This window comes from Rhinolophus hipposideros (assembly GCF_964194185.1).
Source record: "Rhinolophus hipposideros genome assembly, chromosome: 9".
In the NCBI taxonomy this organism is placed as follows: domain Eukaryota; kingdom Metazoa; phylum Chordata; class Mammalia; order Chiroptera; family Rhinolophidae; genus Rhinolophus; species Rhinolophus hipposideros.
The window spans coordinates 31,593,682-31,620,984 of record NC_138055.1 but is presented as its reverse complement, the minus strand read 5'-3'; the positions used below and the strand labels follow the sequence as shown (position 1 = coordinate 31,620,984).

The following is a 27,303-nucleotide window of genomic DNA, read 5'->3' as shown; positions in this document are numbered from 1 at the left end:
AAAAATCATTGAAAATGTAATAACTGGTAGCAGAGATATTTTAAAATGATTGTTAGATTGTTCTGGAAGGTGTTAGCAGTTCTTCAGCTGTATCTGAATAGCTGTGAGGAATATACAATTATTAGCAGAATCTGCCAAAGGGAGACATCTATTAAAAGTACAATAGCTTCCATGGTACTAGTGAAAGGACAGTTTTTACAGTCAACTGAAAAATGTTGGCACTTGAAAACTCAGTCAGAAAGTAGTCTTGGAACAGAAATAAAATGTCTTACCTGGATATTTTCCAAATATGCATGAATTCTAGAAGTTGGTTCAGATAAAACTGACTGTGGTCATCTTCATGCTGTAGACAACAGAATAAATTAATATTTATAGAGTGAATAGGAATGAATACCAGATAAAAATAGGTCTGTAACTTCCTGCTGTCATTTTGTTCACCTCTTTGATAACCTTCATTCATCATTTTAATATTTTGTTTTACAGACCTTACAAAACTCTCCTTAACTGTATAAGCATTGTTTTCAAAAGTAAGAAAAAAGAAAGCTGAGCTTTAGTTGAGGATAAACCTCACAGACAGTTGGAAAAACTCCTGACATCCCCAAGGTCAAACATTAATTTCTCCAGGCAGGAAGGCAGTTTTGCAGACACTAGGTCTCCCACATATGTGCACATTTTCTTTACATTTAGATCACAGATGCCATGGCAGCATAGGACTTGACAGCTTGCCAGATCGGTTGCTGAATGAACTCCTCCATTTTTCAGGTTTACCACATCTTGCTGCCAAAACATGAGTTAAGAGAATTTTCCATTTCATGAACATTAAATTATTCTAATGAATTACAACTACTGATACTGATAGGTATAAATCCCAGGAGTTGTTATCAGGTTGCATTGTGATCATTCTCCCAGGAACTACTCATTGTAAAATGAGTCAGTCCTGTGGTACACACACACACACACACACACACACACACACACACACACACACACACACACACACCCCATAACTCCTTGGTTAGCTCTTCTGCAAAGGCGTTCCTGGAAACCTTATCAAGTCTGCAGAGGGGAATGCAATATACTACATCATAATTGCATGATTTCACCACATGGTGGCGTTGAGTTTGGGAGCTGAGGGAGTCCCTTAATTCTTGAGGTGCAAGTAATCTTGGATGTCAACACACAATCTATTCTAGAAATTGCCTATTCGAGTTTCTGACAGAAAACATTAGAGGGAAAACTCTTTATGTGGCTAAACGTCAAAGGTAAATTAATTTTTATATTGCGTGGTTTTGTGAGGAAGAAGGAAACTAACTTGGTGAGAATAAGGTCATCACTATAACGCAATATGTTGAGTGCAGGTTATTAAAAAAAGCACACACTTTGTGGAAATGCTAAGGAACTTGAAAACACGAGGCTTACTCTCTAGGAATTTACATCTAGAGTCACTGGGATGACTAAATTTGAAAGTGTGATAGTGGAAAGACTTTTTTTTTCCCTGCAGCAGAGAAAACTAAACTTTAGGCATAGAAAGCAGAGTAAAAGGGGAGGGGAATTAAAAAATTAAGACTAGAGCCAAAAAAGATAATAAGATTTGAACTGTAATATTTGGCACTTTCCTACTTTCAGAAATTAAAACCAAAGCAAGCATATAAATATATGACTTAGTTGCATCTTTCTGTATAGCATAATCATAATCATTTTAAAAGCATTTTACTTGGCTTCCAGAAATGATATTTTTTTTTGGGGGGGAGATGGCCCTTGTCATATTGTCACTTACAAAAAAAAATTATTTATTTAGAGAATATCAAAAGGCTGAGAAATGGTTCAGCAGTTGTCCATGGAATATATCATGTACTTTACTTTTCTCCAAAACTGAAAGCCATACCTTCATCTTAAGAAAAAAGTTTAAAGCATTTTTTTCATACAAAATTATATTGTTGTAAAGTTTTGGTGAATGTTTGCTTGAGCTAGAAAGAAATCTTGATTTTATGATTAATATGTACAATGTTGGCAATACTTTTGATGAAATTTAAGAGAGATGAGAACAAAATTTTTTTAGAATCATTTACATCATATATCATTAAGATGGGGTTTTAAAAATTTTGAAATCTAGAATGATTTCTAAAGACTATCAACCTCTTTTGTGAATAATCTCATGGAACAAGAATTAAATTACCACATTTCATTATAATACAAGCACTTTTAAAATAGGAAAGGCATCTGAGATGATGAACTTTGCAATGCCCTTTACAATTAGAGAACTCTAAAGTATCTACTGAAAAGCAATGCTATCAATACATTTAATAGAATGATAATAATGATTATATTCCTACTCTTACATAAAAATAATATTATCAGCCCAAGTTTATGTTGTTTTACGAGAAAGAAAATATAATTGTTCATAAATATTTTTCTTTCAGCTAAAATTGTTAGAATCACAGAGAATCATGAGAGGAGAACATTCACTATCTCCTTATCTCCTTATCACATAGAGTTTTTCATAATAAAAGTCTATAATATCATGTAGTCTAACACGCTAATTTTGTGACATCAGTAACTAATACTTACATAGTCCTGAGTAGGTGCAGGAACTGACTTAAGCTCTTCATTTATGTTTCCTAACTGAGTTCTTAGAACAACCATATTAGGTAAGTGCTATTATTGTTCACATTTTTTTTTAGATGAGAAAACTAAGGTGCAGAGAATTTAATAATTTGTCCAAGAGCAGACTTTGGATTTGGCAGTATGAATCCAGAATCTCAGCTTTTAAACAAGATGCGAAATCAGTAAATTTAACATTCCTATTCCTATCGTCGGGGTTAGGCCTATATGCTCTATGATTTATACATAAAAATAATTAGTACTCCTAGCCCTTCATATTAATTTACATCAGGTCCTCCTACTCCATACTCTAAAAGCATAGCTATCTTTTCTTTCAAAGCATATATTCCTATCAGACTTTTTATGAATATCCGTTTATTGTCTGTCTCCTTTACTATGAACTGTACGTTCTAAAACAAGTATTGAGATGTCTTGTTTGCCTTCATACGTCCAGTGTTTAAAATCGTGTCTGGTGCATGGTAGGTGTTCAGTTATTCTTTGTGCAATGAACAGACAAATTTGTACATAAATGTTTTCTGAAACATAATTATGAACTACAAGTAAGTTCACTAAACAATTTCTTTGCTATATAAGATCCTTAAAGACAAGTACTGTACATACAGTATGTAAATATGTTCAATAAATATTTGATGTATTAATTATTAGATTTTATACATATAGCATACCTAGCACAGTACCTGGAAGTAAACCCTCATAGATCTTACTATAATGTAATGTCTTATCTTTTGGAATATGATGCTAAAAATATCCTGACATAGCCAGGATTTGGGGAAATAGAGACATGGAATGTCTTTTTCATAGTCTATGTGGAGACCACCGTTATTGTTAATTGAGTGTAAAAGCCAGTTCAATCCCCTGAACTCTCAGTCGTTTGTGGGTTGAGATCTTGTTGATTTTGTTCACTGCTTTACTCGTTAGTGCAGAGCTTAGTACAAAGCAGTTACATAGTGAATATGAGAGAACATACAAATACCTATGCCATCAAGCATATTATCTATTTGTAAGTAACAGTGTCAGTGCTAGGAAAAGTGCATGAGAAACGACATTTATACTCTTTACCTATGAGTTGCTGAATTACCCTAGAGTTGATGGTAACCCTTGTAGGAAACATTCAGAAGTTGAACCATGAAACAGAAAAAAGAACCATGTAACTTAATTCCCTCTGTGATCTGAGTGACACATTAAAACCAGGCATTTCTAGTGGCAAGTAGAGTTGTCTCTTTACACCCAGAGACGACTATATGCTTGTCCCTGTATATGACAGCGATGTTGATGACAACAACCCAAAGATACCATATTAGATGGCGTATGTATAGTGAGCTCTATGACCAGACTAGCCTTGCTCAAATCCCATCTCCTTTATTTATTAGCTGTATGACATTGGCCAATTCAAATAATCTTTTACATTTTCAGTACTTTTATTTATATAAAGTGAAAAAGAATAGTAATTATCACTTTTTTTTTCCTCTTGGGCCATTGCGCATTAATAACGTGAAAGCCCTGATAACAATGCCTGGCACTTAATATGATTAATTATCTTTGAACACCTGTCATGGCCCAGACATTGGGGTATGTGGATATAGCTGTGAAACAAAACAAAATAAAACAAAGAAACCATATATATGTATAAAGCTAGAACTTTGACCAGTTGCTCTGAAACTCACACTAAAACTTTTGAGTAAGTTGCTGGCATAAGTTATGGGCTGTGGAGACCCACTGACTGGGCTCAGATCCATGCTCCTCTGCTCACCGGTTTCATGAAGAAGATCTGGGGGAAGTCAGGGAGCGCCCTGTGATTTGCTTTCTTTATTTTCTGTAGTGGTATTTACCACATAGAATTATTGTGAAGAGTAAGTGTGATAAAAATATTCAAGTCCCAGACATAAAATATATGCTCCGTATATATTATATTAAAGTAGTGGAGTTATATGGATTTAAGAATAAACCTTAATTTACATGAAACTGAAGTGTTAGTGATCTGTGAATTACTATGAACAAGATAAGGTTTTTTTGTTTGTTTTGTTTTTATAATTTATTAGTTAAAGGTGTACAAGACAAGGTAATACTTAGACGTCATCATTTATATCTCTCACACTGTGAACCCCCCTGCCCCCATCCACTATCCCTCCGACCTCGCACCGAGCCATCACATTACATATATAAAATTATTGTTTTTAGCAACACAGGACTTCAAAGCAAGATTAGAGACCCTGTTTCCCTGAAAATAAGACCTAGCCGGGCAATCAGCTCTAATGTGTCTTTTGGAGCAAAAATTAATATAAGATCCGGTCTTATATTACATAAGACCCGGTCTTATATTATAGTAAAATAAGACTGGGTCTTATATTAATTTTTGCTCCAAAAGACATATTAGAGCTGATGGTCCAGCTAGGTCTTATTTTCGGGGAAACACGGAATTAGAATCATATATTTTCTCTCTTCTTCCAAGTTGAAATGAAACATGATGATTTCAGCTTTTTTTGTTAACATTGAGGACACTGCGAAGGCTTTTGGTTTATTAATAGTTTGGGTATTTGTTGTACTTTATAGTGTTTCTTTGTGGAGATTTCAGATGCATAGCCCTGGAGCTGTCAACACTGGCTGAAATGGGTAACCAGCTCGAAAAGATATTTCTAAACAACTCTCTTTTGGCCTCATTATGTTATATTCCACATACATATATTGCAACCTAATGTACTACCTGACACTTTTTATGATGAAACACCTCAGACTTGACAAACAAAAGAGTTATGCACTGGAAATCTGTATCTGATATAAATGACAAGGTGAAGGGATTTTGCTTAAAGCAGATAATTGGAAGATTCCACAGATAAAAACTGCCAAAATATCAAAGTTCACTGCATACTGTGCAATTTGGGTTTGAAGTAACTCAAGATGTCACACAGGGAGTAAAATTTATATCTTAACAGCATGAAACGGTGTCATTAAAGCACAGTAATTCTTTCCTAGGTAGTTTTATTATATATATATATTATGACTATTAATCTGTTCTGATTTAAACTGACACAGACATAAACAGGTTTTTAATAGAAAAAGAGTTGTGTTATTTTTCTTCCTTCAATGGTTTCCCTTTCACACTTTCTATTCCACTTACTTCCTAGTGGATTCCTGAATACTATGAATATAGTAACTTAATAAGTTTCTCATTTGGAAAAATGATTTTTCTAAGAGATCTATTGATTTGTTATTATACTAAGGTTTCAGTAATGTGTTGATGTAATCGCTTAAGTCTAAATTGTCAACAGGCATTTAGATAAATATTTTATTGTGTTTTAATAAATATACTTATGTGAACATGTATTCATTAAGCTAAGTAATTCCAAATTGGTGACAATCAATAAAGGTGGAAATGTCCTTAAAATCACCAGTTTGCAAGTTGAAACCAATACTAAAAAGGTCTTACCTTTCGAGATAACCTTCCTGGACCCTTCCTATTTTTCTGCAGATTAAGTTGAATAACAGATTTGTCTTTCTGAAATATTTTGTGGCTCCCCAAAGAGTAATCACTGAAGGAAAAAAATGAACAAAATTATTTCCTTCCATAACACCCCTAAGTGTATATTTTCCTCTCTGACTTTATTTCCTTTAGTTTTGGAACTTAGTTTGGTAAAAGTTTTATATATACACGTGTGTGTGTGTGTGTGTGTGTGTGTGTGTGTGTATTCCTAGTTTTATATATATATATATCCTCATTATATTAAATTTAAATGACAAGGTATTACAATTATTTTCTAATGTGTTAAGTTAAAAAAAATTAGATACCTTTAGAGTGGACCTAATAAATTATAATAAAGAATATTTTACATATTCACAGTTAGTTTTACCCAGCCATCTGAAAGCCGAGGACAGCATGCTTCTGGGAGGTCTAAATGATGCTACAAGGTATATGTAGGAGCCAAGGTATGGAAGAAGCAGAGTGGTGAGGTGGAAATGTCATGGGCTTTAAAGACAGATTTACTAACTCCATAACCTTATGCAGGTCAATTAAACTATCTTAAAATCAGTATTTTCCTTTGTAGAGTTGCAATATTAATGTCTAGGTCAAAGGATTAACAAACAGATTAAAAAGAAAAAAATCCCTTCTTGTTTCAGAAATTTCTAGTGACGTGATATGTTTTCTTCTCCTTCCTTCCTTCCTTCCTTCCTTCCTTCCTTCCTTCCTTCCTTCCTTCCTTCCTTCCTTCCTTCCTTCCTTCCTCTCTCACTCTTTCCCTCTCTCTGTCTATCTCTGTAACTATTTTCTGATCACAGATTAAATGATGAGCACAATGAATTAAATGAATTACTGATTTACAATGTAAATCTGGTCCCTATTCTTTTAAATGTAGGACTTTTACTACATCATCTCCTCTACAACTCTAATTGTTGATATCTCTAATGACTGAGTCATTAAAAAGAATGACTTATATTAATCTACTTTGTTTAAGGATCTTGGTTAAATACGTAAAAAAATTTCAGAAGAAAAACACTAATATTAAGATTTCGGGGCCTTTAAGGTGATATATTTATTTATCTGGAAAATTCACTAAATATTTGGGACCACCTATTCCCAGCAATATCAGCCAAATAAAACATTACTATGTTGTCATCTACTAAATTCTCTGTAAATGCTTTTATTTTGACAATTGCTATTTCTGTTAAGAAAACTTAATACCTATTCACTTGTCCAAGTGATGAAAGTATTCACAATATGTTTATATTAGTCATATGTGGTTTTTTTTTTTTAAATATTTTCCTTCATTTATTGGGATCAAATCTTCTTTGAGTTTATCTTTAGAGGTTTGGGAGACATAAATGTATTTTTAATCTTCTGGTGGTTATCTAATTTTTTAAATAAAACATATCTTAAATGTTTTTTATTGCAACCCCAATTTAATAATTACTTATATCACACTCTCAAATAAAGCTTTAAGCTTATTCTATTCAGTTCTCTCCCATTATCCTACAATTGCCCGAGTAGAGATCATTCAAATTTTAGTTTCAGATTCTTTTATCACTTACCTGATGAAACCAACAAAAGTAGATCAGTTAATCAAAAAATTAGAGATAGGCATTATTAAAAAGACATATATCTTAAAACACTTCACCTTTAATCTAAAAACATCCAAATGGCCTCTCAATAGCCAAACTTTTTTTGGGGGGAGATTATTTATTTTATTTTTAATTAAAGATTATTGGGATGACAATTGTTTGTAAAGTTACATAGATTTCAGGTGTATGATTCTGTAATACATTATCTGTATATCACATTGTATGTTCACCACCCAGAGTCAGTTCTCTTTCTATCACCATATATTTGATTCCCTTTACCCTCATCTACCACCCTCCTGCCCCACCCTTACCCCCTGGTAACCACTAAACTATTGTCTGTGTCTATGAGTTTTTGTTTCTTCATTTGTTTGTCTTGTTCTTTTGTTGTTTTCAGTTTTTTTGGTAATATGACCATTTTGACTATGTTGATTCTTCAAGTCCATGAACATGGAAAGTCTTTCCATTTCCTTGTGTCTTCATCAATTTCTTTTAAAAATGTCTTATAGTTTTTAGTATACGTAAGTCTTTCATATCTGTGGTTAAATTTATTCCTAGTTATTTTATTCTTGTTGAAATTGCAAAAAGGAATTGTGTTTCTTTTAAATTTCTTTTTCTGCTATTTCATTGTTAATATATAAAAATACAATGGACTTTTGTACATTTATTTTGTAGCCGACATCTTTACTGTATTCATTTATTGTTTCTAATAGATTTTTGGTGGAGTCTTTAGGATTTTCTATATACAGCATCATGTCCACTGCAAAAAGTGACAACGTCACTTCTTCATTCCCAATTTGGATGCCTTTATTTCTTTCTAAACTTTTCATATTAGAATAAAGAAAGCCAGTGGTACAGGATGAAGGGGTCTGTTGATTACAATTTTATGTCTCTTTCTGGCATAAACCAAGTGTATATGTAATTATCTCTAATTTCCTGTTTCAGCTACTTTTTTAATTTAGAAAATTCTAAAAAAAATATTTTTTAAAATTTATTTTTCAATTATAGTTGATATACAGTATCATATGAATTTCAGGTATACAACACAGCGATTAGACAACTACATTACACATTATGCAGTCATCACAATAATGTAGTACCCATCTGGCACCACATATAGTTATCACAATATTATTGACTATATTGCCTATATATTGCTGGGCTTTATATCCCATTACTAATTTTATTCCTGACAATATGTACTTCTTAGTTTTTCACCTTTTCCTCACATCCCCCCAACTCCCTTTCCATCTGGCAACCATCAGCTCTCAGTACTCATGAGTTTGTTTCAGACAATCCAGCTTTAATAAAGAACACATGCTTGGGCTGGAGGAACAACATGAATGGAGGAACGGGTTAGAGTTTTACAATTATTGTTCTAATCTTTTCGATTTATTTCTTCCACATTTAATTTAGCAGTAAAGGTTTTTAATGATTACTCTTTATCAATTAGCTTTAATAAATTCAACTTAATTTTTTTGTAGCAACACTTTCTTTTGGACTCTTTATGTGTATTTCCTCAGTCTTTCTGGAATGCATTTGTAAGGTAAAGAGTGATAAATAATACAGCTCTAATTTTAGACGTTTCTTCCAATGTACTAGAACCTTTCTCTAACATCCCTAATTAATAAGAACATCTTTTAATCTCTGACCTATTATATTTAACACATAGCCAATTTTTTATAAATATCTGACGTGTTTCTGGACTTTAAATATTTTGTTAATCCATACATCTATTCATGTACCAATATCAAATTGCATCAAATATTTAATTTTCTACAATATTTTGGATGTAAAGAAATGAGTGAAAGTCATCAAAAGTATATTATCTATTTTTGCACAATTTCTCTTTGAGAACTATTTTAGAATTAGTGTACCATTGTTAAAGAAAAATTGTTAATATAGTGACATATTTCATTTATGGAATTAGAAGAGTTTTTATTTTGAAAATATTGAATTCTCCTTTCAAGGAAAAGCATATTTCTATTAGGTTGGTGCAAAAGTAATTGCAGTTTTTGCAATTATTTTTAACCTTTTAAACTGCAATTACTTTTGCACCAACCTAATGCATGCACTCTAGTTCTCTTTTATGCCCTTGAGTAAAGTGTTAGTTTTCTTCCATGTAGGTCTTACACATATTATGCTTTTTGCAAGTTATTTTATAGATCCTGTTCTATTATAAATCAAACATTTTTCCTTTATATTTATTAGTTGAGTTTATGTGTTGATTTTGCTTGTGGAATTCTGCTGTAATCCCTGAAGGTTTGGTGCAATTTGCTTAAAACTATACCTTGTTCATTGTTCTAGTTCACTTTCATACTTCAACCTTAAGCTAATTTTGAAAATTCATAATTCCTTACAAAATTTTCTATTTTTAATAAGGCTGTCAAGTGAGTGTCCCAAGCCCCTACTGTTTTAAATATTTTTGACATTTACTTGGCTCCACAATCCCCTTGCTATTGTTTTGTACTTCCCATTCTAGATCCCTTTCTTCTTTTGCCAGAAGATTTTTCATTAATATTTTTCCTGTCATTTCATGTGAATTGTGGTGGCTTACTGGGCAGATTTGCATTTTTACTGTAACATAGTAATTCAGCCTGAAGATATATAATTATAATTTTAATTATGGGAATGCCATGTATAACTTTGCATGAAGAGAGATCTCAAAAACTGGAAAGGAAGTATTGTTCTTGTATACCTCTCTCATTTTACAAATAAGGAGTTTGGCTTCAACAAAGTAAGACCAGAGATTAGAACATAAATATTTGGAGGAAATATAGCATACTTGAAATTTATTTATAGATTCAAGCATTCCTGCTGTAATGTGACACACATGTTACTTTTTATGAAAGGATAGGGTGAGGTGTTCTGCAAATTGTAGGTTAAAAATAGGTCTCATGGAAAATACGGGTGGGAGAGACCACTCAAATCAATACAGGTCTCTAACCAGAGGACACACACATACACACACACCATAATAAAAACACTAGCACAGTTTTAAAATGACATATCTAATTTTAAAAATGTAAAGAAATATTAAATAAAAGATGGCTTTAAAAATGTCTTCAGCTTAGTGAAAGAAGATGTAAGAAAGTTTTGATGCTGCTGAATGTAGAGATGAGGGGAAAATGCACAAATATTGTGGAGAATTCTGTGATAAGCTTTTTCAAGATAGAGTTTGAGGCCAAGTTGAGAATCAATGCATGTTGGGTGAGAAGTCACTGGTTACTGTAAAATACTGTCATCTCCAGCATCTTCCTGTGTGCTTTGCATTCAGCCACCATTATTACTTGGTGGAGCAAATCATTAATATGCCAGAAAAATGTACATATATTAAGGTAATTTCTATGAATAAGACAATTCATATGATAGAAACATGGTATATTACAGATTGCATTTAGTACATCATTTTTCCAGTTATCATGTCTAAAATGCTAAATACTTGTTTTCGTGTGTGTTAGCAATAATAAAAAAAACTATTTCTATGCTAGAATTGTCATCTAACATTAAGTCTCTGACGTTCTTGAAAAGACTTGAGAGCCTCCAATAACATCACACTTTAGAAGAGCTATAAGCTACTATTCACCACTTTGCCATCACTCTACTTGGCAATTTTGATCGATTAGTTTTTGATGTTCTAAAGCTACATTCTTCAATATAGTGACTAGACACATGTGGCTGCTGAACACTTGAAATGTGGCTGGTCTGAATTATGATGCGCTGTAACCATAAAATAAATACCCTTTTGAAGACTTAGCACAAAACAGTAATGTAAAATGACTCAATATTATTTTGATTACATGTTGAAGTGATAATATTTTGTGTATATTGAACTAAATTGCATAATGCATTAAAATTTATTTCCACCTGTTTCTGTTTGTATTTTTTAAATGTGGTTAGTAGGAAACTTAAAATAATTATGTGGCCCACATTATATTTCTATGGGACAGCGATGAACTAGAGAAAACGAAAGAGAGAAAAAGAAAATAAAGCATTAAAAAATAGAGAGAAGGGTGGTAGTATGTAGACTTTAATTAATACATGAAGTAAAGGAAATAAATTTATGTTTGAAAATGGTAGGTATCAGGAAACAGAGAAGAAAGGCTACTACGCCAAGAGAAGGAGAAGCAAAAAATACTATGGCTAAGATGGGTGATGTGGAAAGTAGGGTTTGAGCACTAAAACAATAGGCCATGGTGTGTATTACTGTGCTTATAATGTGAACATTGAAATTATCTAGTTCAGATTTTACACATAAAGTATTTTTCTCAATCTGATAACATTTCAAATACAGGTGCTTAGTAGTTTTATTTAGGAATCACGTGAAAAACTTCAATTGTTAAGTGAAATGAATGTATATGATGCAATGAAATATTGCTTTTTTTCATAGATACTAGTAGATCCAAGTTCTGCACATCGATTTATTCTCTCAACCAATAAATGTGCTAGTTACTGTCTTGTGAGCTGTTATGAATATACCTGTCATTTAAGATGAATACAAAAATGCTGAATCCTTGCACAAAATTGCTCTTATGTCCTATTCATAAGTAGCTCACGTTATTTTAAAGTACTTCCATAGTGGTATGTTTATATACAGAGAGATTAATGACCTTAACACCAAAAAGCAATATGCAAATACTTCAGATTTGTCCTATGGGCAAAACAAGACATACTAAATAATGTCCAACCTATGAATATTGATTCCCATCAGCCTAGGTATCCTTGCAAATGCAGTTATGAACATTACTCTTTTACTGGAATAAGTATATGTCTTTATTTTTTTAGAATAAATGCTTTACATGCCCATTCTTATGTGTAGTAACTAGTCATAGAAATGTATTGTGAAATATTACAGTCACATATATAAAAAAGTGTTTCAATTTGATTTTAGAAATATTGAGACCCAGGATTGCTGGCAACTATTAAAGGCATTTAAGAAAACTCAGTAATTAAGCTGTCTTTTAATATTTAGATTGACTAAGAAATGTAAGGTGAGTATAAAACATTAAAATAATACTATAGTACTTCACAGAGCATTTTTCAAATACTTATGCGTGTGTTCACACATGCACGCATACATTCTTTTCGTAGTTGCCACTTCAAAATTTCTGTGATGTTACATCTACCATATTTTTAATTCTAGTAAGCTTTGTAAACAGCTTGGATTTTATATGCAATGTGGTATTTGTTGCTGACTCAGCGTAAAGATAAGTGATATGCTGTTTTCCTCACCCAGTGCTCCTCAAGTTTGTTGTTACTTTTCTCTCAGGGGAACCATAAATAGGCAAAGTTAAACTTCATGACTTGGATATGCAAGCGTAGGTTAAATTCTAAATTAGGGCTGACAGTCACGGGGTGGTGAGTAGAGGAGAGTCATGGTTTTGAACAGAGACACTCCACCTGTCAAAACACTGTCTCTCATGCCTCTTCACTTGAATATGGTTACATTCCTTACATAGAAAGTACATACTTTTTAAAATTCAAAAATAAAATCAAATTGAATATACTGAAATGGAAGTGGTGTTTAAATCTAGAAGAAATGTTTTATAACAATTTTCAAATATATTATGACCTCTCTGTTAAGCTGTGAATTCAAAAAAGATAATAAAGTTGTAGCATAACAATCTATACAAATGAAGTTAATTAAGACAGAAAGTCAACATAAAGAAATGAAGAAATGTAGTACTGAAGCTGGAACTTTGTATCTTTTGCAAAAATATATACTAACCTCCGAGGAGTTCTTTTTGGGGTATGGTATGTAAAATTTGTAATGCAGTCACCAACCCAAGAGATAAAACATACAGATATTATTCCATTTCAAGTTTTGATTATTTTTTCCACAAATTTCCAGGGGAGAAACATTTTGTAGACTTTACTAATACAAAACATTCAAAAACTAAGAATAAAATAGCACATTTAAGCCTTAATAAGATGATCAGCTAATTTGAAATACTACATAATTCAAATATTTTCTACCTAATTCTTTTACTTTATTTAAGGAAAACAGAGTACTGGGTTATTTAAACCTCACGTAGTTCAAAATTTGTGGTGGTGGTGGGGCAGTGATTTGATAATTCTTAGCTTTTAGAAGTAACACTTTTAACTAACAAAAATAGCTTGATAGCTGCATATTGACTATTATAGTTTTAGGTATAATGAAATTATATACCTTCATTTAGTTCCAATTCACCATGTTTTCTTGGAATAATCATGCCACAGCTTCATGAGTCTTTTTATCGTCTATTGGTTAATGATGCTTGCACAATCACAAAACTTTTTAGAAAGCTTACGGCTAAAATATGCCATAATTTTTACATGTAATTTTCAATAATAAACAACCTTTTATTTAGCACAAGCTCTTTTCTGTGGGAATTACTTTCAAACGAAGGTATTTATTGTAGAATATTCACATATTAGGAAATTTGTTCTAGTACAGTTATTGGTTAGAACCAAATGCAAGTTTGTATGAATAATAATAATAGTAATAATAATAATAATAATATTATTATTATTAAAGTCAACCATTAAGGAGAAAAAAACAAAGTTAATATTAAAATATGGGGAAAAGTACCTCGAAGGAAGTCTGAAAACTAAATTGAAGTAGCTCAAGATACTCTTAATGAATGATTTATTAACCGAACCCATTTTTATATGAGTGAGAGCTCTCAAAGTTATGACATGTTCTTTCCAATGCTGCGACCTGGTTCTTTTGGTGAACCATGGTGGCCTTGTGGTTCACATGATGATTTTATAAGTGGAAGAGCAAATTTTAGCCCAAGTTCTCTCAGTCTTATGTAAGTTCAGTAATTGGTCGCTTACTCTACGTTCTCATTCTTTATAAGCATTTTATTATTGATACTGTAAGTTAAATGCTTCTTTCCCAAAATAAATAATTTATTTTCTTATTCTCCTGATAGTAAAAAAGGCAGACTTATAGTAGAAGTTTTGTAAATTAAAAAAGGAAGTGAATAAATATCATTCATATTGTATTTCTTTTCCAAATGTAACTAACACTTTAGTGTATAGGAGTTCATTTTGTATTTCAAATAGAAATATACTTGTTTTAACAAAAATTAATATATTAAAATGTGATTTGAAAATATTTAAGTATATATTTTCACCCTTCAAACTACGATATGTTTTTATATCAAGACATATGATGCTATATTTTAATCATTTATAAATTTTATGTGATATTACAATAAATTTATATTAATGGCCTGTTTAACAATTATTTGTTAGTATTATTGGAAATTTAGTTTTTTCAGTTTTTTTCTCTTTTTGTTACTATTAGAAATCATGCTATAGTGAATATACTTTACATCTAAGTATTTTTGTATAATTATGATTGTTTCCTTAGAAATATTTGTAGAATTGCAGAAACGCACATGATCTGTTTTTGACATATTTTGATAGCCTTTTGACACATTTTTGACAAAATTCCCTTCAGCAAGTGCTATATCAATGTATGTTCCTAGCAGCTGTTTGGATATTATCATTTTCCCCACTTAATTTTATCATATTTTAATGATTTGATAGGCAAAAATAACATCTCTTTGTTTTAATTGCAGGTTTGTTATTAGTTAGGTTAAACTCTAAATAATTTCTTTCCATTGGATTGCTAGTCATATTCTTAGTCTGCTTTTTCTTGACAATTATTTTTAAAAATACAATTTAAGTGCAGTTCATATATTCTAAAGGTATTAACATTATATCATATTGTACTGATTTCTTTCCTCGGTACTTATCTTTTAAGTACAAGTTGATCATTGACTTTGCTGTGCAGCAGTTTCATATACTTGCCATTAATTCCTCTCTCCTCTGTGTTCTAGAAGCAGTTGGTATATAATAATAATGACAGTGCCTTCATAATAGGGCATTGTAATGACTGATTATATGACTTTATGAATTCTTAGCCAAGGAAGAGGGCAAGGATTATATACATAACTCATCTTTGTATTCTCAGTGATTAACCAAATGCTTTGCATACATGTGCTTCTCAGTAGGAGTTGAATTAGATTATTCGATTCTTGTACCCCTGTCCCTGAAGACACCCATAAACTTCATATATTTTCCACTCTTTATTCTAACATAAAGAACCATTTGCTATTTTTTGTATTACAATCACCAGCTTTTGCAGCATTGTTTTGTAGTTAACAACCAGGGCCACAGTGTCAACGAAACCAAGATTTGAATTCAGGCTTCACTCTACCAGCTCCCTAGTTATGTGACTTTGAATAAAGCTGCAGACAACCCATCTATAAAAGAGGGGTTATTATATTATCTACTGTCTTGATGTTATAAGATTTAGATGTCTACCCAATATAAGGTAAGCAAATAATTAGCACTTGCTAAATTGCTATTTTTATTATTATTATTAATTATTATTACGATCAAGGTAGTCAGATACTCCAGATGAATTGTGGTACTGTAACTGTTAGAGTCCAAATTATTACTTGTTGTGTTATTATCTTAGTACATGTTACCTGTATTCCCGCTGTAGAAAAATTTATGAACAGATTTCCAAGTATTTAAGTACACATTTTTAGACAAATTACATAGGAATAAACTTTTAAAAATTTGAATGATTTAGATGTTAGAAAGAAGAGTAATGGATATTTTGCTTATTAAAATAAATTATATCAATATAGGTGGGCCATTCTCAAATAGTAAGCAAATTCCTGAAATATACATATTCTTCAGTTTCCATTAGGGAATAAATTACTATAATTAATCTATACTGATACTTGGCAACTTTCCTATTTTAATAAAACCCAGGTAAATGAATTTTTAATAGATATAAATGACTATGAAAACATTTTAGAAATCTATTATGTTCATATTAAGAAGGAAAAAAGAGTAGAATGGTATATACAACATATTTAGTAGTCAACAGGTGAGCCAACTCATTATAGATGACTATCCTTTCAAAACGGTAATTAAGTCAAGTTCAATTATAAATTTTCTCTACATTATACTTTTTAAAATTTCTATCTCTTTAATAGTTTTGCTTTTGGGGTGATATGTCCTACTGATAGATAAATGATGTATTTGATATTGTTTCTTGTTTTTTGCATCTAATGTTTGAATTAGCCAAAGTCCAGATGTACATTTGGAGACTTATGCATACAAAAGATAAATTTTAATGATTATTCAGTATAAGATTACATTTCTCAAGTATTTCTCCTTGCTTGTTTGATATGCTATCAAAATCATATGTTGGTAAAAGGTAGTATTAGCAGTCTAGTCATTGAGTGTGTTAATAGGTTTAATAGACAGGGAAAAAGGGGAATATCTGTGACCTTTATGCAGCAAAACATTTGTGATTGCATATAAATATTTATCAATATTTTGTTATAACTGGGAACACAAAAACGCAAATAATTAGCTTTAAAAGTCACAGTTAACATTTCTTAATAAAAGACTGTACTTGCTGATGATACCGTTTGTTTCACCAAATTACCTACAATATATTTTCTAGCATATTGATGGTAGAATAATAATGATAGTGACAGTGGATATTTCAAAAGAAAAATACAGTTTTACCTCCATGAGACTGTTGTCAATCTTTAGATACTTATAGAAACAAAAAGGGAAAATGTCAATGGCAATTAATTTTGTTGAACATTTTATTCTTTATTTCTTTCCTGTTTGGAATAATTATGCAACACTAGCAGATAAATATTTACTTTCTTAAAGTTGTGTTATATTTTCCAGGTTGATCTTTAAGGAACTTCAGGATAATAGTTATTGAGGTACATTAAGAGAAGGTGAGTTTTCTATCAAAAAGTATTTGCAGCTGACATACAAGAGAACAGACTTTTCTCAGTGTTTTAAAAGCTTCCTGAACAAATAAATGCAAGTGTTTTAAAACTTACTCTTTTATAGATATGTTATAATACTCATACTCAAACCCTACACATTTTAAGAAATCAGTATTTTATTAATATACTGATATTATTCCAAATTAAAAAATAACTTATTACGAAATAATTTATTTTTTTAAATTGTGATCAGTACTAATAAGCTTTATTAAAGCTAAGGTGACTTGGTTTGCCCAGGATTTTCTTGATGTCAAAACTGAAAGGGAACCCCCTCAGTCCTGGGAACCCCCTTAGTCCTGGGCAAACTGAGATGGTTAGTCACCCTAGTTACAGATCACTTAAATACACATTGCCATAAGTACACTAAATACAAAATGTAACCAAGAATAAGACTGTAAATGTGACTCATAAAATTTCAAATTCACCTTAAAGGGGGCTGATTTAACTGATTTAATTATTCTGGTTAGAAGAGTATATTGTTTGTACAAAGTCTGTTTAAAAGAAAAAAAAAGAAGTGCTGCTTAACACAGGTTATAAAAATACTCAAAAATTACTTTAATAAGATACTTACTTCTGTAAAAATTCTTCATAACCACATATGCTTAGAAGATAATCTTTCGAAGATAACTGCTCATTTGTATAAAAATGTAGAATTTCAGCAATTAGGTCTTTGACAAGACAATTAGCTAAAAACAAAGGTGAATAAAAAAGTTAATAAAAGCTTATCATATATTGGCTAGGAAAAGTTTTTGAACATATAAAATGATACACACATTATGAACTAGTGTAACTGTCTAATTTCATCATGAGGAATTAAAATATAATGTATCTCATTTATTAGTTTGGTTGGATTTGGAGATTTTTTTTTGAAAAAAACATTTTTTTGCATCTTCTCTGCTCAGTCTTTCTTCATATTACTCATACATAACAGCTAGGTATTATATTCCTCATGTTAAAACCTTAGTACATTGTAGCTCTTTGCATAAAAAAAAAATATTCTACCGTGGTTACCCTTAGTGCCTTGTGAGATGTGAAAGAGATTATGTAGTGAGTAATAAGGGGCAAGTAAGGAGTCTAAACTAAATCTGTCAGTTGAAGAGGCTGTGTTCTTAATTATTCTAAGTCTCCACAGATAGTTGTTCTTCCTTTCCCAAGTAGGAATCACATAAGGTTCTGCCTTGGACAGCATTGTAATAACCTTAATGAACATGTGCTTTCTTTCTCCACCTTTTCTGGGGCTCAAAGTATAAATATACCATAAAGCAAAGACCTTTGTCTTTTCATATTTACATTCCATAATCTCCCCCACTAAGCTTTTATGTGCTGGCCAGACCACGCTGACATGTTACAATGTGCATCTATAAATATTTTCCTAATTTTAAATAACAAATAGTACGGGATTCATATATTATCATAAATGATAATAGTTGAAAGGTTTTATGTATCTCTATCTCTGTCTCTATCATCATATCTATCATCTATCTCCATGCTTTGAATGTGACCTTAAGGTCTCAATCAATGAAAGCAAGTGCACCAGACTATACTGTTGACCCTTAGCCAGTGAGAATCTGAACAGCATATTGCAAACACTCAATTATATTAGTCTAAGTCATGTTTTGTTTGCAATTATGTGTTTTCTTTGTTGTGGCTTCTTTTACTTCCACACCATTTAGTTTGTAAGGAAAAGTTTTTGCTACAAAATGGCTAACAAAAAGTAGTGCAAATTATATTGCTGGGCCTGCCACAGAGCAAAAAGGAAGAGTATAATGATAAATTTTAAAATATAGGTTTTATGGTAGATCAAGACGTTATCAAATAAATGGCTGAATAAACAAGTGGTAGAGATCATCAGGCAATTAGGATTTGTGGAAATGCTTTGACATGGGAGAGAATATCTTAAACAGACTGCTGCTTGGGAATATTGACTGAAGTAGTGCGAACTGAAGCTAGAAAAAAATATGGCTGCAGGCAAAATCACGATTAAAAAGGCTTTGATGAGGGGGAGAACATCTCCAGTATGTGATGACAGGAAAACATCTTTAAAGATACCAGTTCACTGTAATTAGTTTGAATCTCCCATTTCCAGGACTGCACCCCCTGTGCTTATGTAGCATTCATGTGAATTCATTACTTTACTACAATAATCTTTTTGCTTACATTGATATAACCCAATATCTAGCTATTATTTCTCTCCTGTCTTTGGTGTGATATCTCTTATTGTCTGCTTCAGGTTACTCTTTGAATATTTTATTATTACTTCAAATTCAACATGTCTAAATCTGAAATTTCATCTTTCTCCTTGAAGCCAACCATTAAGTGTCCTTGAGTTAAACTTCTCATCCATATTGTGAGCCAACAAGTACTATGGTGTATTTTAAGTAGATTTTATACCTGTACCTTCATTTTGGCAGCTAGTATAATCCTTTTCCCAATTTCTTATAGTCTCCCACTCTATGCAGTTCTTCTCAATCTGTTGACCATATTGCCTACCGTATTGAAAAGGCTCAAGTCCATTTGAGATACTTAAATTATACAACTCTGCACATTAAATCTAGCTTTTTATGCACCCTCTTTTATCCCTTTACACCTCTTTGGAAATATAAATATCACTGCATTTTACTAAATCTTACTTCTTCAACTGTCATCTTTCCTACACTGGGCTCCAGTTCCACCAATTAAAGCCGCCCTCTTTTATGTATTCAATATCCACCTCTGACGGTTGACATAAGGGTAGCTATTTCAAAATGGAGTTTGAACCACCATTCCAGAAGAACTGCCTGGCACATCTTGCATTTTGAAACTTTGAAATGTTTGGACTGGGCCAGACCTTTGGACTGAGCTAAAATCAAGATTATTTTACAAGCAATTGTTGGTAAAGTTAGCTGAACATTCTGACCACAAGGATTGATGTTTAGGGACTTTCTATATGAAGATAGAATCAGTAACCAACCATGTATAGCTAATGAGTAACTCAGCTTTACAGTACAGTAGAAAATCTTTTTGTTCCCCATATAATTATTCCTTTCCTTTTTTCATGAAAAAACCTTTCCTTTAGTCCTGTAATCAGGACATGATTTGAATTTCTGCCCAAATCTGTGCTTCCTGAATTACATTTCTTTGATTACAAATAAACACTGTTAGCTCTCATTTTGTTTTTTTAACTTTAAATTAACACCCTCTCTAAAATTACTTTTGTCTTTTCTTAAAAATGTTCTGTTTCTATTTGCTCTGTAAAATATTCCCTCATTTATTCCATTCACTTAAAATAATGTTATTTATTTATTTATTACCAACCCATACTGCCAATTTTCTTTAAAGAGTGGATAACTTCTGCAAACAGTTCTCAATTACTCGTTAATCTTTGCAAAGTGACTTCTACTTCTCACACTTTGGAAATCACATGGCCTCCTAATACAGTTCCAACCATGCATCATCTAAATCTAGAAAGCAGTTGAAAGTAAAGACATTGGCTCTAGAACAACTTTGGAGTTGGAAATAAGGACATGGGAATCAACTTCATTGAAGTGATAGTTTAAGACTGTGGAATCGAGAATAATGAGCTTGTTCAAAAACACCTGCTCCTCTAGAAGGATTACATTTCCTCAATCTTGGGGAAGCAGAGCTCTATTTGGATGAAAACCGCTCACCCATCTCCTCCTCTTCATTATTCTTTAAGTTTTCATTCTTTAAGTTTCATTATTAGATTTCATTATTCTTTAAGTTTCTAGCACCGGCTCCTATATTTTATCAAAGTCACTCTTGATACTGTGGATGAAAGAGGGATCACATACTAAACAAGCTCAGGGGAGGCCAGCATGGTGCGTCCAACAAACACAGAGACTGAAAGTAACCACATAAGATGGTCTGAACATAAAAGTTCCTAACTAAAAGCAGGCTATTGCAGTAGTCATATCCTAGGCCTGCAGCTTCCTTGACAAAGGTTAATCTTTACCTTAAGTGAGCCTGTCTGTTGTCTTCCTGCATCTAAGATAACATACCTTTGAAATATCAGAGTGATGTCCTTGTCCAGGTCCCTTAGGACACACCTACCACACCAGAGCATGAGACCACAGAACTCCTCATTGTTATCTTGTTCCCTCAATACCATCTCTGTGTACTGAAATCCCAGAGATTTCCCCTCTTTGCTGTCTCCTGCTCCCTTAATCTATCATCAGTGGATTTCATGTGACCCTCCTTACATCTCCTTCTTTTATTCTAATGTAAAAATATGTGGCAAAACTATCATTCTGTGGAGCATTTTCTCAATTTATTGAGATTTTGCTTCCCACCAATTGTCAGTTTGACTTAAATAAACTCAGAAAAATTCTCTATGGGTTTGGACATTTCCTACATAGACAATATACTATGCAGACTTTTATTTCTTGTAGAACATCTGTAATACTAGTAAAACACTAATATAAAGTTTTGAAAAGATCATAGTTGGAGGGGTTCAGAACAGGTCCACCCCAAGATATGCAACTTTGGCATGTGAACTATTTTGAATTGAAGGCAATAGAGACCCTGTGACCTCAAGAGAAACTTTTACCTCTCCTTAAAGAATTTAAATTTGGGCCTTGTCCATAATAAGAGTTATTACCAGATATAACTTTTGATGACCTATCTATAGGATGGGGCAAACATATCATACTGATCATCTGCTCTTTTTATTGTCCTGTGAATGACCCTCCTCCCTCTGAAGCCCCAATGTGCCTTACTTCATCCTTAGCTCAGAATGCCATATTTACCTCATTTTAACTTTTTGTATCTGAACTTATCATGTTATGTGGAATCTCTGACTCTCTCATATATGTGGGGTTCCCATATGTACATATATAAATAAATGTGGCCATTTTTTTCTTGTTAATCTTTCCCACATCGATTTGATTATTAGACAAGCCAAAAGAATATAGAGGGTAGAAGAAAGTTTCTTCTTCACTCACACAGTTTTGGCAAAAAGATTATTTTAAAGTTAAAACATTTGAAATATGATTTAAACTTTTTTTATATGACTAAAACAGAGACTCCCTAAAATACAGCTACCATTAACTTCATTCTGAGCTCGTTTCCCCCACATTCAAGAAAGGAGGCAGACTGGCTATCCATCAGCAAAAAACAAAACAAAACAATGCAAACCTCCATACTTCCTTATTAAAGCTCTGAATTATCCCTCCCTCCCCTCCTGTATATTTTTATGTTAAGTTGTTATAAAAATCTTTACCTCTGGGTATTGAGCAGGTGACTCATACCGAGTAACTCCTATGTGTGTGTAAATAAACCTTGTCTTTTTTCCTGTTAATCTATTATCAGTTAAGTCACAGCACCCCTACCCCTTCAAATATAGTAAATAGATAAAGGAAAAGTTTTTCTCCCAAGAGTGGTATATGCTACTCGGTATGTTTTCATGAATGTGTCCTTACTCCTCCTGTACTTCCTCCTTCCTCTCTACGTGTCCCTTTCCTCCTCCTCCTTTTTCTTCCCTTCCTTTTTCTTCTTATAAATACTTTTGATATTTTTGAGGGCACAGACATCCTCTTTACCACTAGACATCTCTAACACTAAGCACAATGACCTAATCACCTTACTGAAACTTCTCATAAGAGTAAAAAGGGGCCTCTAGTTTGCCAAATTCAACAAAGGAGAGAGAGGGAGAGGTGTTAGAAATTAAATTCTGTAAGTTGGAAGAACAGAAGATATCTCCCTAATTCATAACTATTCCCTGTTCTGCGAAACCTGAAGCCAACATGACCCAGGCCATTCTGATCTCATCAAGGTGCACAACCATTGATCTTGGCTGTGCCGTCAGAATTCTGGTTTTAGAAATTTGGAATTGGATCCAATAGAGATATTGAACTTTCTTTAGGTAGCTGGCCAAATAGCATTTAAACTTGAGAGCTTGGCTTTCTATGTGTTCTGGAAAAGCAAGGGAAATGAGTCAGAAGAAAGCAATAGAAACACGAGAAGCATTTACCCAGGGAGAAGATGAGGTGAAAGGCATAAGGAATTTTGGATTGCTTGTTTGTCTGTGCCTTAGATAATTACCAATGTTTTGCTGAATTCTTTTAAATTCTATAAGAAATCCCTGTATTATTTAAAGATTTTTTTTTTTTTTTTCTGTTTAAGCTAGCAGGAGTTGGTTTCAGTTAGTTTAAAACCAGATGGTCTTGATTAGTTTCAACATATTGTTAGGTTTGTAGTCATCTGTACTCAGAGCCTTGGCTAGAGTAAGAAAAAGCAAATAATAATAATAATAATAGTAAGAATAATAATATCAATGAAATATATTTTTTGGAACATTACTTGTCAAGAAACAATAGATAATATGTAGAAACTTATTTAGTAGCAACTAAATTTTGTTTAAAGAACTAATATTGTTTTGAAAAAGAGTTGACTATAACAGTGAAATAAAATATCAAACAACTTTAAAGACATTCTAAAAATTTAGAGAAATATGAATTATCTGGTGAGTTTAATGAAATATTGATTCCTAGGATCCATTTCCAAAGACTTTGAATCAATAGTTATATTTAATTCAGTGATTATGCACAGGGCTGCTGTAGTTATTACGGTGGGAATAAAGACCATATCTCAGTGCCTAGTCTACCTCACAATTTATTTACATTTCAGTGAAATTGTTCTTTCTAACACATTTACACTTGTATATAGTCTTTAGCTAGAATATTTTTGAAATTTATTTTCTGTTTTTAGCTATAAGCTTGCTACACTTACTATTTTATAGCAGGAAAATAAGGTGTCTTGCTTTGAGCTATGTGAAGAGAATTGTTAAAAACAATAGCTAAACAAATGTTAAAAAGATAATGTTTCCGGTTATTTTCCTCTTACTTCACTCAGAGGCAAAACACTAGCTAATAATGCTGAATTTCATGATTTTATTCTGTGGATTCAAGGCTATGCAGCCTGTATCAGCTTTATTTAAATTTTTTATGCTTATTTGCAAGATTACTTACCATGTGGCATAAAATGAAGTAGTTGTGTTGAGTTATCAATACAAATATTTGTATTAAACTTTGTATTAGAAAAGAGTCGATATGGAAATGTTGTAGTAGTGCTCCAGATCTTCCCTGAATTGAAATTAATATCAGCGGCATGATATGTTTCTTTGATTCTGAAAAATATATGTGAGAAAAATACTTAGGACAAGAGCACAAGAAACTTCATTAAGGGTTTGCTATAGAAGATTTAAAATATGAAAACAATCAGCAGCTGATTTGTGGAATAGGCCAGATTGGTAAAGATTACAATTATACCAAAAACAACGGTAATGGACTCTTCTTTAAGCTTTTCCAAGAGCACCTCCTCATTTAAAGGAATGAAGAATACAGTGTCATTCATAAAACATAAAAATTCAAACTGAACAATGATTACATACTTCATTGATATTGCTTTGGAAGTCTAAACTTCTTCCCTTGGTTTTTGCTCATGCCTAACTTTTTAAGCTGGAAGTCACTTATTTTGATGTAAGGATTTTGGTAAATAAATTATCTTGTTTGTCAAATTGGTAGATACCATTTTTAGCTTCAGTTTTACTTAAATTTTTGGATTTTACACAAATCTTTGAATTTTACAGAAATTATTGAGCCCAGAAGTCATTGGTAAATTCTGAACAATTATTAGTTTTTGCTCAGATGAGTCAGAGAACTACAAAATAGTGTTCCTTAGAGCCAGAAGCCTTGAATTTGATCCTGGCTCTTCCATTTAGTAGTTTTATGATCAGAGACAAATTATTTGACCTGTTTCTTTGCAAAAATTAGGATATTTATATCTATAGTAGTTCCCTCTTAGCTATGGTTTCACTTTCTGTAGTGTCAGTTACCCTAATCAAACACAATCTAAAAATATTAAACGGAAAGCCCCCAAATAAACTGTTTTATAAGTTTTAAATTGTGCGCCCTCTGAGTAACATGATGAAATCTTATATCACCCTGCTCCATTGCACCTGGGATGTGAATCATTCCTTTGTTCAGGGTATTCACCCACTAGTCACTTAGTAGACTTCTCAGTTATCAGATCAACTCTTGGGGTATCTCAGTGCTTGTGTCCAAGTAACCCTTTTTGTACTTAATAATGTTCCTGAAGCACAAGAGTCGTAATGCTGACAGTTTGGATATGCCAAAAAGAAGCCATAAAATGTTTTCTTTAAGTAAAAAGGTATATATGCGTGTGTAGGAAGAAGCTGAGTATATATAGGGTTCGGTACTAACTGCTGTTTCAGGTATCCACTGGGGAACTTAGAACATATGCCTATGATAAGGGGGACTACTGGACCACATTTTACATTTAAAGGGTCAAGTTCCTAGCCATGCTTGTCAGTTTGTTACAATGAGTAGCTTAGTCATGAAGAATCAATATTTATATATTTAAAGATCTTAATTTAGGAATCCACATGGTCATTTTAAATTTTCTTGTGAGAACCAGAGCAAGAAGTTAATTAAACATTAAATATTTTCATGGATTTGACATGCTTCACTTTGTGTTTTTTGTATGTGTGCCTTTAAAGTTTTTCCAATATGGTTTTGAGTTTTTCGGGGCAGGGACCTTGCTTTTTTATTTGCTTGCTTATTCTGTATTTGAATATTTCATGCATGGGCTAGTTGTTAGGCATTCAACTAGCCTTTAAATGAATAATAATTTAAATCTTTAATCCTAAATGATGATTTAGTAGGAAGCTGCTATAGCTGATAAGTAAGCAAAAGTTTATATGTGTATTTATTATATTTAAAACAACCATAAATAGATAAGAATCAAGAGAACTAAAATTCAAATGCATTAATTTTTCAAAACTTTCAGGAACCTTAGCAATAGAAGAGATGGCATTATACGAATTTTAATTGCTAATGATAAATAGGTCTTTTAAAAACAAGCATCTATTTTTATAAGTTTATTTTTAGATCAGCAAAAAGGGGATCAGTAATTTTTTTTGTAATATCCCTAGTGAAAAAAATTGTTTTTCAGTGGACAATCACCCATGCAATTGTCCAATATTCTGGCAGCCCATATTCAAGATAAGATTGTGTTATTAAAAGAAAGATATTTTCATTTTTCTAAGTAGTATATCCCAGACAGGAAGGGTAAATCTATGCTAAATTGGGACAGAGCCATAGGAGTCAGTCATTTATGTCATTAAATGAGAAATTAATTCACTGAAAACTAAACTATCACCAAATAGTAAGGGCAGAACTGAAATTATGAAACATTTAACTTTAACCAAATTTTCAAGAGAAAAAAAATTTATTTGACTATAAATAACAAAAACAATACTGGAAGTTGATTAATGAACTAATTTGTCATAAATTTATGCTTTCACTACATTAAAAGAACATTTTATATGCAAAATTAATCAGTTCAGTGATGTTAAAATAGACAAATTTATGCAGGTAAATAAATTTCAAAAGTTAATGAAATAACAACACTCACCTTTTCACTTTGTCACAAAAGGAGGCCAGACTCATATTACTGCCTTGAGGTACTTCAACTAGCTGAATGGAACAACCTATCAGCTTAAAATAAAAATTGCTAAATTAATATACTTTGGTGTGGAGAAAAGATGATTCAATTTTACATTTTTTTCTTGTTTTAAAGATTTATTCTGTTTTTATTTTTTTAGGTATTTAATGAAGTAATACATATAGAAAATTGTATGAATCTTAAATATATGTTTTAAGTTTTGAGGAATGTATACAGCTGTGCTATCAATATCCCAATCAAATCAGGGAACTTTTCCATCACTTTAGAAAGTTCCTCCACATCTCCTTCTGTCAATCTGTACATCTATTTTTCAACTACTATTATT

At 32.0% G+C, this 27,303-nt stretch overlaps 1 protein-coding gene across 1 annotated transcript in view; it reads right to left on the bottom strand.

The window, feature by feature from the left end:
* Positions 1–27,303, bottom strand: part of PIK3C2G (phosphatidylinositol-4-phosphate 3-kinase catalytic subunit type 2 gamma) — a 276,846-nt gene that overhangs the window by 230,586 nt on the left and 18,957 nt on the right. Inside the window, exons 4-8 of the mRNA XM_081059023.1 lie at positions 26,928–27,010; positions 24,461–24,618; positions 18,067–18,181; positions 6,047–6,149; positions 273–343 (exon numbers count right to left, since the gene is read on the bottom strand). Coding sequence (XP_080915149.1) covers positions 273–343; positions 6,047–6,149; positions 18,067–18,181; positions 24,461–24,618; positions 26,928–27,010 — 530 coding nt within the window. The remainder of the gene's footprint in view (positions 1–272; positions 344–6,046; positions 6,150–18,066; positions 18,182–24,460; positions 24,619–26,927; positions 27,011–27,303) is intronic.